General features: G+C 51.6%; 1 protein-coding gene across 7 annotated transcripts in view; it reads right to left on the bottom strand.

Moving 5' to 3' along the window:
- The window catches only part of LOC121275693, an 89,894-nt gene extending 83,145 nt beyond the window's left edge, over positions 1–6,749 (bottom strand). For all 7 annotated transcript variants that reach the window (XR_005942546.1, XR_005942548.1, XR_005942547.1 and 4 more), the window contains exons 1-2: positions 6,573–6,749; positions 2,364–2,546 (exon numbers count right to left, since the gene is read on the bottom strand). Coding sequence is in view for 3 of the 7 variants with exons in the window: in XM_041183259.1 (XP_041039193.1) it covers positions 2,364–2,546; positions 6,573–6,724 (335 nt within the window). In the remaining 4 variants the exon portion in view is untranslated. The remainder of the gene's footprint in view (positions 1–2,363; positions 2,547–6,572) is intronic.
- Positions 6,750–11,021: the final 4,272 nt, after the last annotated feature.

Consider the following 11,021-nt stretch of genomic DNA (forward strand, 5'->3'; position numbering starts at 1 on the left):
CATATTGATCAGATTTTCCGATGCCCATCCTAAATTTCCTTGCTGCTTTAACCCCTCGTGATACTTAATATTACATATCACAAAGCTAGGATAAGGCAGCTCCGAGGTCATAGATAAGACATGGTGGATACAATGTACACAAGCCTGGACACCAGTGGGAGAATAATTTAGCTTTCGCTTTTTTCCTGTGTGTTGGTGTTTGGCTGGAAGTGGGACAGCCAATCACCCTGCCAAGAGACTTTCTATGTTTAATGCACAGTACACAGACACAGTACATCTGCCCAGTTGAAGAAATTTTTTAAAAAGCGTAGAAAATTAATAAGAAACAGCTCCTTTTATTGCTAACACACAGCATGAAAAGTAAGCAGGAACTTAAAAATTACTAAGATCTTGGAAACCTCACCACACTGACCTTTAGAATCTTGTTTTAATCTAACAAAGCTTCAATTCTTTCACACAACAGAAAAGCAGCACAGAGAACACTGACAATCTGGCAGGCAGTGTGAAAAGGGGCTGATATTTTCTCCACTTGGAAGTTTTCTTTCCCCTCCTTCACCATTTCATTCCTTGCCCGGGACGCTCCCAGTACCCACCACCTCTTGTTGACCCGCCTGCCCGACAAGCGCCTGGCGCCGGCTCCTTGGCTGCTTTCCAAGGCTGCCCACCCAGCCTCCAAATGCCGGTTCCCTTGGCGGCTTTCCTCCAGCCAATGCCACACTTCATCCACGCACTCGGCTTCTTCTTCAGCCTGGCCGGGGCTCATCCTCATCTTCCCCTTCCTACTGGTATCTGTTCTCCACTGCCCGCCCCAGCCTGGGCAGCTCTGGCCCTCCAGGTGATGTCGGTTGATCTTGAAGGAGCCCGAGGCCCCGGTGCCTGCCATCTGCAGCAGCAAGCCCTCAATGACCAGGGCTGCAGACTGCCTGGTTCACCTGCGAGTTGATCTGCGGCACATCATGTGATACAGAAGTGATGTGATTTGCACATGTGGGAGGTAAATACCAACACTGGCTGGTTAGGGCAAATGGTCTGCTTCCCATGCAGGTGGACAGTAGGAGCTTTACTCTGTATCTGACCCTGTGTGGCACCTGCCCTGGGAGTGTTTGATGGGGACAGTGTGGAGGGAGCTTTACTCTGTATCTAACAATTTGTATTTATATTGTATATTTAAAATACTAAAACATCAAGTTTCTTCACAGTACAGATTAAAAAACAAAATTTGAGAGACAATATTAAGCAGCTTAAAGCTGTTAGCATTGGTGGATAGGGAGTGGTGAGGCCACAAAGGGAAAACAAGGGTGAGAATCATTGCTAGAGAGAGTTAAAGTAGGTCAGCGAGCACAGGTGTGACTGGGGCTTCAGATACAAGGCAGTCGAGTTTTGGATGAGTTCCAGTTCACGTAGGGTGGAAGATGGAAGACCAGCTAGGACAGCTGTGGAATAGTCAAGTCATGAAATAATTAAGGCACAGCTGGGGGTTTCAGCAGCAGAGGAGCTGGGACAAGGTAGAGTCGAGCAATGCTACTGAGATAAAAATAAGCAGTCTTAGTGATCGATGTGTGACTGTAAGATCATCTCAAGGACGAATATGACACCAAGGTTACAAAAAGTCTGGTTCCAACTGAATGACTAAGGAAACAATGGCGCTGGTAGCTAGGGAACAGAGGAGCCAAAGGCAATGGCTATTCAATATTTAATTGAAGGGATTCCTGCTCATCCAATTCTTATATCAAACAAATCAGACAGTGGTGAGGTTGAGATGCTTGCTGCTGGATATGGTCAGAAACAAACAGCAGGAGTCCAAAGATAAATCCTTGGAGATGCCAAAGGCTGGAAGGGAAGCCATTGCAGATGAAGATAGTAGCCGAGTGGTAATATCACTGGACTACCAATCCAGAGGCCCAGGAAATGTTCAAATCCCACCACAATAGCTGGTGAAATTTAAATTCAGTTAATAAATCTGGAGTTGAAAGCTAGTCTCAGTAACAGTAGCCATGAAACTATCATCGATTGTTGTAAAAACTAATGCCCTTTAGGGAAAGAAATCTGCCGTCCTTAACTGGTCTGGCCTACATGTCACCCCAGAGACACAGCAGTGTGGTTGACTCTTAACTGCCCTCAATCCTGCCTTGCCAGCGATTCCCACATCCCATGAAAGAATAAAGGAGCAACGGTAATTCTCTGGCCATGACTGCAGTAGAACGAGGTGAGGGGCAGTCCCACCCAACTGGACAATGGACAGCCAGCCCTAGGAATCCCCAAACGTAATGAGTCAGAACCACATGGTCTTGCCTAATTGCCAGCGTCAGTTTCCATCCTGAATAAGCCCACAGTCCTGTGCAATACCACTCCATGTTACTCACTCAATTAAATTGGCGACATCTGGGAGTGACGCTCTACATCCGATGCGTCGAAGGTGATACTGAGGAAATCCGTCGCTGTTTGAGCGATGACGTGTCATATTCACAGCAGTCAGTTCACACCCACACAGAGCCTGTAACTGAAAACAGACAGGAACAGGGGGGAGGCCATTCAGCCCCTCAAGCCTGTTCCATCATTCAATTAGATCATGGCTGATATGCATCTCAAATCCATTTACCCATCTTTGATCCAAATTTCTTAATGCCCTCAATCTATCAATCTCGACAGCTCCAAATGACCCCCATTTTGTTTGAGGAAGGGGTTGAGAGAACATTCCAGATTTCCTCTCCCGTGTGAAGGAGTCCTTCCTTAAATCACACTGGACAACCCAACTGTAATGTTAAGGTTCTGCCCCCTTGTTTTGGACTCCCGCCCACACCCCCAACCCACCATGAGAGGCAATAGTTTCTCTCTCTCTCTTTCTTTTTTATATTCATTCACAGGATGAGGGCTTCGCTGGCTGGGCCAGCATTTATTACCCATCGCTTGCTGCCCTTGGGAAGGTGGTGATGAGCTGCCTTCTTGAACCGCTGCAGTCCATGTGGTGTAGGTACACCCACAGTGCTGCTAGGAAAGGAGTTCCAGGATTTTGACCCAGCAACAGTGAAGGAACAGCGATATACTTCCAAGTCAGGATGATGCGTGGCTTGATGGGGAACTTCCCCGTAGTGGTGTTCCCATCTATATGCTGCCCTTGTCCTAGGTGGTAGTGGTCATGGGTTTGGAAGTAGCTGTCTCAGGAGACTTGGTAAATCCCTGCAATACATCTTGTAGATGGTACACACTGCTGCTACTGAGCGTCGGCGGTGGAGGGAGTGAATGTTTGCAGATGTGGTGCCAATCAAGAGAACTGCTTTGTCCTGGACAGTGTATTGTGTGAGTTGTACTCATCTACTGTATCAAATATCTTTAATCATCTCAAAAACCTCAATTTTGTCACCCCTCAATCTCCTATAATCAGGAATACAAGACTAGTCTTTGCAACCGGTCCTCGTAATTTAACCCCCGTGTCATTCTGGTGAATCTGCACTGCACCCCCTTCAAGGCCAATCTATCCTTCCTGAGGGGCAGTGCCTAGAAATAAGTACAGTTACTCCAGGGACTGGGGGGAGAAGAGAGAGAGGGGGCACGGCGGGAGGAGAGAGAAAGAGACACCGGGGTGCGGGGGGATGTATGAGAGCAGGAGGAGGAGCTGACTAGGGTGGAGGGGCAACCTGGGGGCTGGGCTGGGTGCTTTATACATCATTATACATCGGAAGCTTCACTTCCAGCTCCCTCAAGATAAAGACCAACATCCCATCAGCCTTTTCGATAACTATGTACCTGGACAGCTACATCTGCTCCTGGTCTCTCACTATTCAGAAATTCTCTTGGTTCATCTCTCTCACACTAAACTCCATGCACCACAGTTTTGCTCAATCTGTTTCTGTCCCTTCGTAATTTTCTGCTCCCATTTACCAGCGTACCATGGAGGATGAACAGGTTTTAAATTCATAACCACTGCCCCCTCCCCCCAAGACTCCCTACCCCGCACCATGGACCCCCAACCCACACACACCCTACCCCACCCCACCCCAGCATCCCTCTTTCTCCTCCCCATTTTCACACTCCCTAGTAGCCCTTCCTACTCACCCACCCTGCCCAATGTCCCACACTCTTGAACACCCCACCCCAGACAGCTCCCCCTTCTCACATCCCAATCTGCCCACACCTCCAGGTCCCCTCCACCCCACCTCTCTCGCCACCACAACCACTATCCTAGTCCCTTCTTTCATCCCCCTGTCTCCTCCCCCAGTCCCCTTCCTCCTTCAACCCCCCAGCCCCACCCAGTCCCCTTCCTCCTTCAACCCCCCCCACCCCCACCCAGCCCCTTCCTCCTTCAACCCCCACCACCTTCCTCCTTCACCTCCCCACCCCACCTTCCTCCCCTGCCCCCCTCCTCCTCCACAAACCCCCCTTCCCCCTCACCCTACCCCTCTACTCCTCCCACCCTCTCCTCGTCCCCTTCCCTTCCCTCCTCCCCCTCCCTCCTCTTGCCCCCCCCCAACCCCAAACCCTTCACTGCCCTCCTCCTGCCCCCCGACCTCCTCCTCCCGCTTCGGCCCCATCCCCGCACCCCCACCCCACCCCCTTCCCCGCCTCCACCACCTTCACCCTCCTTCCCCCGCCCCCTCCACCACCTTCACCCTCCTCCCCCCGCCCCTCCCCACCTCCTTCACCCACCCCTTCACCACCCCACCTGCCCTCATCCCCTCCCCCACTCTCCCCTCCACCACCCCCTCCCCCCAGCTCTCCCCTTCAACCCCCACTCCCTTCACCCCTCCTCCACAACCCCTCTCCTTCCTCCCACCCGCCGCCCCTTCACCCCACCCCCTTCACCCCTTCTCCCAACCACAACCCCTCTCCTTCCTCCCACCCCCCCGCTCCACCGCAGCCCCTTCACCCACCTCCACCCCACCACTTCACCCCCTCGCCACTTTCACCCTCTCCCCTGCCCCCTTCACCCACCTTGCCTCCCCTTGCCCCCCTCCACCCCTTCACTCCCCTCCCGCCCCCTTCACCCCCCTCCCCCACCGCCCCTGCCCTCTGCCTCCTTCACACACGTCACCCTTCACCCCCTGCCCCTTCACCCCTCCACAACCCCTCTCCTTCCTCCCGCCCTCCCCCTGCCCCTTCACCCCCACTCCACCCCACCCCCTTCAGCCCCTCCCCTGGCCTTCACCCACCTCGCCTCCCCCTGTCCCTGTGCCCCCCTCCTCCCCCGCCCCTTCAATCCTCTCCTGCTCCCTTCACCCCCACCTCCTTCACTCCCCTCGCCCTTCACCCCTCCCACCTCCTGCCCCCTTCACCCCTCCCACCTCCCACCCCCTTCATCCCTCCACAACCCCTCTCCTTCCTCCCGCCCTCCCCCCGCCCCCACCCCTGCCACCTTCACTCCCCTCCTGTCCCCTTCACCCCCACCTCCTTCACTCCCCTTGCCCTTCACCCCTCCCACCCCCTGCCCCCTTCACCCCTCCTCCCCTCCACAACCCCTCTCCTTGCTCCCGCCCTCCCCCTGCCCCTTCACCCCCACTCCACCCCACCCCCTTCAGCCCCTCACCGCTTTCACCCCCTCCCCGGACTTCACCCACCTCGCCTCCCCCTGTCCCTGTGCCCCCCTCCTCCCCCGCCCCTTCACTCCCCTCCCGCCCCCTTCACCCCCACCTCCTTCACTCCCCTCGCCCTTCACCCCTCCCACCCCCTGCCCCCTTCACCCCTCCCACCCCTTCAACCCTCCACAACCCCTCTCCTTCCTCCCGCCCTCCCCCCGCCCCTTCACCCCGCCTCCACCCCTGCCCCCTTCACTCCCCTCCCGCCCTTCACCCCCACCTCTTTCACTCCGCTCGACCTTCACCCACCGCCCACTTCACCCTCCCACCCCCTGCCCCCTTCACCCATCCCTCGCCCCCACCCCACCCCACCCCGCCTCGCCTCGCCCCGCCCCTCCGCCGAACCTGTGATCGGGACTCCATTACTGAGTCGCCGGTAATATTTACACATCTCACCCATCCCGGGCCGGGGCCGAGATGAGCGCAAACTGCGCTCGCGCTCGCGCTCCCGCCCCTGTACCTACCGCCTGACGCTGCAAGTCCCGCCGTCTGAACCGCAAACAGCCCCGCCCCCTTCTCTCCTCGGTATCGCTATGCGCCCCGCCCCTCTCTTAGCCCCACCCTCTGCTTTAGCGGCTTGAACCCGAGCGCGTTACTAGCTCCGCCCCATTTACTTAGGCCCCGCCCCTCCCTTAGTCCCACCCTCTGCTTCAGCGGCTTGAACTCGAGCGCGTTACTAGCTCCGCCCCATTTACTTAGGCCCCGCCCCTCCCTTAGCCCCACCCTCTGCTTCAGCGGCTTGAACTCGAGCACGTTACTAGCTCCGCCCCATTTACTTAGGCCCCGCCCCTCTCTCTGGCCAATCCCCTCCCTGGGCCGCCGCCTCAGGGCCGAACCCCTCTCTAGTGGGCTGCCATGTTTATTTTAATTCTGTTTAATCAGGCAGGAGGCTAATCAGTCCATGAATCTATGCTGGCTCTTGGAGGAGCAATCCAGTCCAACCCAGCAGATAAAAACAACAAAACTGCGGATGCTGGAAATCCAAAACAAAAACAGAATTACCTGGAAAAACTCAGCAAGTCTGGCAGCATCGGCGGAGAAGAAAAGAGTTGACGTTTCGAGTCCTCATGACCCTTCCACAGAACTGGTTTATTTCCTTCACGAGCCCATCCCATTTCCTTCTGAAATCCTGGATTGTTTTCCACTTCCACCATCCTGGTAGGCAGCCAGTTCTAGGTCATCACCACTCGCTGTGTAAACTAGTTCTTCCCCATATTCCTCCCTACATCTCCCGCCCAAGACCTCAAATCGGTGCCCCACAGTCTTTGTATCATCAGCTGAGGGGAACAGTTTTCCTCATCTACCTTATCTAAACCTGTCAAAATCTCGTCCACCTCTGTCAAATTCCCCCTCAATCACCTCTGCTCCAAGCAGAACAACCACTGCTTTTCCATCCTATTGCTGCAGCTAAAATCCCACATTCCTGCAATACAACAACTGCGCTCCGGGAGCACTTGACGTTCAATGGTAGTGAAGCGGTTTCAACCAGCTCCAGCTGATAAGTGGCAAGTAACATTCGCGCCACACAACTGCCAGGCAATGACCATCTCCAACAAGAGAGAATCAAACCATCACCCCTTGATAGCACTGTTGATGACCCCTTCCATTACTTTACTGATGATAGAGAGTAGACTGATGGGGCGGTAATTGGCTAGGTTGGATTTGTCCTGCTTTTTGTGTACAGAACATACCTGATCAATTTTCCACATAGCTGGGTAGATGCCAGTGTTGTGGTTGTACTGGAACAGCTTGGCTAGAGGTGCGACAAGTTCTGGAGCATTAGTCTTCAGTACTATTGCTGGAATATTGTCAGGGCCCATAGTCTTTGCACTATCTAGTGCCTTCAGCCATTTCTTGATATAATGTGGAGTGAATCAAATTGACTGCAGACTGGCTCTGTGATGCTGGGGACCTCCGGAGCAGGCCGAGATGGATCCATCCATTTGCACTTCTGGATGAAGATTGCAGCAGATGCTTCAGCCATATCTTTTGTACTGATGTGCTGGGCTCCTTCATCATTGAGGATGGGGATATTTGTGGAGCCTCCTCCCACAGTTAGTTGTTTAATTGTCCTGCACCATTCACAACTGAACGTGGCAAGACTGCAGAGCTTAGATCTTATCTGTTGGTTGTGGGGTCGCTTAGCTCTGTCCATTACTTGCTGCTTATGCTGTTTGGCACCTCATTTTTAGGTATGCCTGGTGCTGCTCCTGACATGCCCTCCTGCACTCTTCATTGAACCAGGATTGATCCCTGGCTTGAAGGTGGGACTTCGTCTCCACAATGACCGTGCGGTGGTTACTCCTAACGATCTGCGACAGGCAGATTTGTGAGGATGAGGTTGTTTTCCCCTCCTGTTGGTTCCCTCACCACCTGCCACAGACCCTGTCCAGCATCTATGTCCTTTAGGACTCAGCCAGCTCGGTCAGTAGTGGTGCTATCAAGCCACTGACAGACATTGAAGTTCCCCACCCAGAGTACATTCTGCACCTTTGCCACCCTTAATGCTTCTTCCAAGTGCTGTTCAACATGGAGGAGCACTGATTCATCAGTTGAGGGAGGGCAGTACGCGGTAATCAGTTTCCTTGTTCATGTTTGACCTGATGCTATGAGACTTCATGGGGTCCGGAGTCAATGTTGAGGTCTCCAGAGCAACTCCCTCCCGACTGTATACACCACTGTGCCGCCATCTCTGCTGGGTCTGTCCTGCCAGTGGGACAGAATATGGTGATGGTGGTGTCCCAGGTCAACTCCTTCCCAACTGTATACCACTGCTGCTGGGTCTGACCTGCCAGTGGAACAGGACATACCCAGGGATGGTAATGGTGATGGTTCTGTCTGGGACATTATCTGATTCTGTGAGGATGACTATGTCAGGCTGTTGCTTGACCAGTCTGTGAGACAGCTCTCCCAATTTTGGCACTAGCCCCCCGATGTTAATAAGGAGGACGTCGCAGGGTCAACAAGGCTGAGTTTGCCACTGTTGGTTCCGGTGCCTAGGTCGATGCCAGGTGGTCCATCCAATTTCATTCCTTTCTTGAGGCTTTGTAGCAGTTCAATACAACGGAGTGGCTTGCTAGGCCATTTCAGAGGGCATTTAAGAGTCAACCACATTGCTGTGTGTCTGGAGTCACATGTAGGCCAGACCAGGTAAGGACGGCAGATTTCCTTCCCTAAAGGGCATTAGTGACCCAGATGGGTTTTTACAACAATCGATAATGGTTGCAAGGTCATCCAGATTTTTATTGAATTCAAATTCTACCATCTGCTATGAGCATTACCTGGGTCTCTGGATTACTAGTCTAGCAACAATACCACGATGCCATCACCTCCTCTTGACTCCCCAAAGCCTGCCATCTACAAGGCACAACTCAGGAGTGTGAGGGAATACTCCCCACCTGCCTGGTTGAGTGTAGCTCCAACAGTAGTCGAAGCTTGACACCATCCTGGACAAAGCAGCCTGCTAGATTAGCACTCCATCCACACACATTCATTCCCTCCACCATTGATCCCCACCCACACACAGTCACACACTCCACCACCAACACACAGTGGCAGCAATGGTACCATCTATAAGATGCACTGCAGGAACTCACCAGCTCTTTATGATATTACCAGCCCATTAATGCTAAATCTAGGCACGTTTAATCTTAATGGGGAGATGCACAGACAGGATGAGGCCAATAGCAACTACGAAGAAGCACATCTCTAAAAGGCTGTTGAAATCTTCAAGACTGAGATCAATAGTTTTTTTTGTTGAGCATCAAGGGATATGGAGCAAAGCAGGGTAAATAAGGAAGGGCAAGGGGAGGAGACGAGGAGGGTGGAGTGGACAGAGCAGAAGAAAGGAGAAGGAGAATGGGAAGGGGATACAGAGAAGCAATAAGAGGAAGGAGAGGAGGGAGAGAAAGGAAAAGGGGGTGTGGAAAGCATTGGGAAAGGGAAGGTGACAGGGAAAGAGTAAAGAATGGGATTCAGAGAGGGAAAGAAATTTTCAAAGCTGCTATAATCTTGACAGGGTGGATGTGGGGAGGATGTTTTATCTTGTGGGAGAATCTAGAACGAGGGGTCACTGTTTAAAAATAAGGAGTCGCCCATTTAAGACAGAGATGAGAAGAAATTTTTTTCTCAGGGAGTTGTGAGTCTTTGGAGCTCCCTTCCTCAAAAGACAGTGGAAGCAGAGCCTTTGAATATTTTTAAGGCAGAATTAGATTGATTCTTCATAAACAAGGGGGTGTAAGGTTATCAGGAGTAGACGGGAGATTACAATCAGATCAGTTATGATCTGCTGGATGGCTGAGCAGGCTTGAGGGGCCGAGTGGCCTAGTCCTGCTTCTAAATCATATATTCATAGAGACTCTGGGGAAAAGGACAGGTTAGTGGGCCAGGCTGCTGTTCAGGGAGTTGAAGACAGGATGTTAAGAGGTCCCTCTGTCCAATCTCTCGGTTCACCAACTGTATGCTCAGTTTCTGCTCTTTCAAGCTGCACAGTTTCAGTTTCATTTCTTGTGCCACTAAACCATTACCAATTAATAGAAACTGGAAAGAAGCCCAGGATGAAGGTTGGATGCGATGAGTCACAATAGAAAACACATTCAGGCAAATATTACTCAGTTACTCATTGCCTTTGCTGTTAAGATGTTTAAAAGATGGTTTGTTCTTTTCCCAAGTATTGTATGATTAGTCAGGAAATTGGTAGTTCAACAACAACTTGCATTTAAATAGTACCTTTAATGTAGCAAAACATCCCAAGATGCTTTATCAAAGTGTCTCCGACATACATAATGGTGTTATTAGCACAGGTGGCTAAAAGCTTGGTCAAAAAGCTAGATTTTAAATAGCGCTCCCACTCTGAACTTTCTCTCCTTGGTCTGCCTCAGTATTCCAATGGGTCAAGGAACAGCACCTCTTCTTTTGACTTGGCATTCCAAAAAATCCAGAAGGCTGTAACTCTTTCACAGGATGTGGGCTAGATAAGCATTTGTTCCCCATCCCTAATTGCCCTAGAGAAGGTGGTGATGAGCCACCTTGTTGAATTACTGCAGTCCATGTGGTGTATGTACACCACAATGCTGTTCAACATATTAGAATTCAACAACTTAACCAGCTTATATTTCACCTCTCTTCTATTTTTCCTTAGTTCTGGTGAAGAGTCATACGGACTTGAAATGTTCGAGTTCCTGTGTTCCTCTCCGCAGATGCTGTCAGACCTGCTGAGTTTTTCCAGGTATTTTTATTTTTGTTTTTGTTTTGGGTTTCCAGCATCCACAGTTTTTTGCTTTTAACTTTCGATTATCCTTTTGCCTTCATTTTGTTTCTTTTTTTTTGCTGGTTCAGTTATTTCTCATTTCTTTCTTTATTCCATTACTTTGCATTGTGATAAGGCCATCAGACATAGGAGCAGAAATTAGGCCATTCGGCCAACCGAGTCTGCTCCGCCATTCAATCGTG

Source organism: Carcharodon carcharias, chromosome 3 (genome assembly GCF_017639515.1).
Source record: "Carcharodon carcharias isolate sCarCar2 chromosome 3, sCarCar2.pri, whole genome shotgun sequence".
In the NCBI taxonomy this organism is placed as follows: Eukaryota; Metazoa; Chordata; class Chondrichthyes; order Lamniformes; family Lamnidae; genus Carcharodon; species Carcharodon carcharias.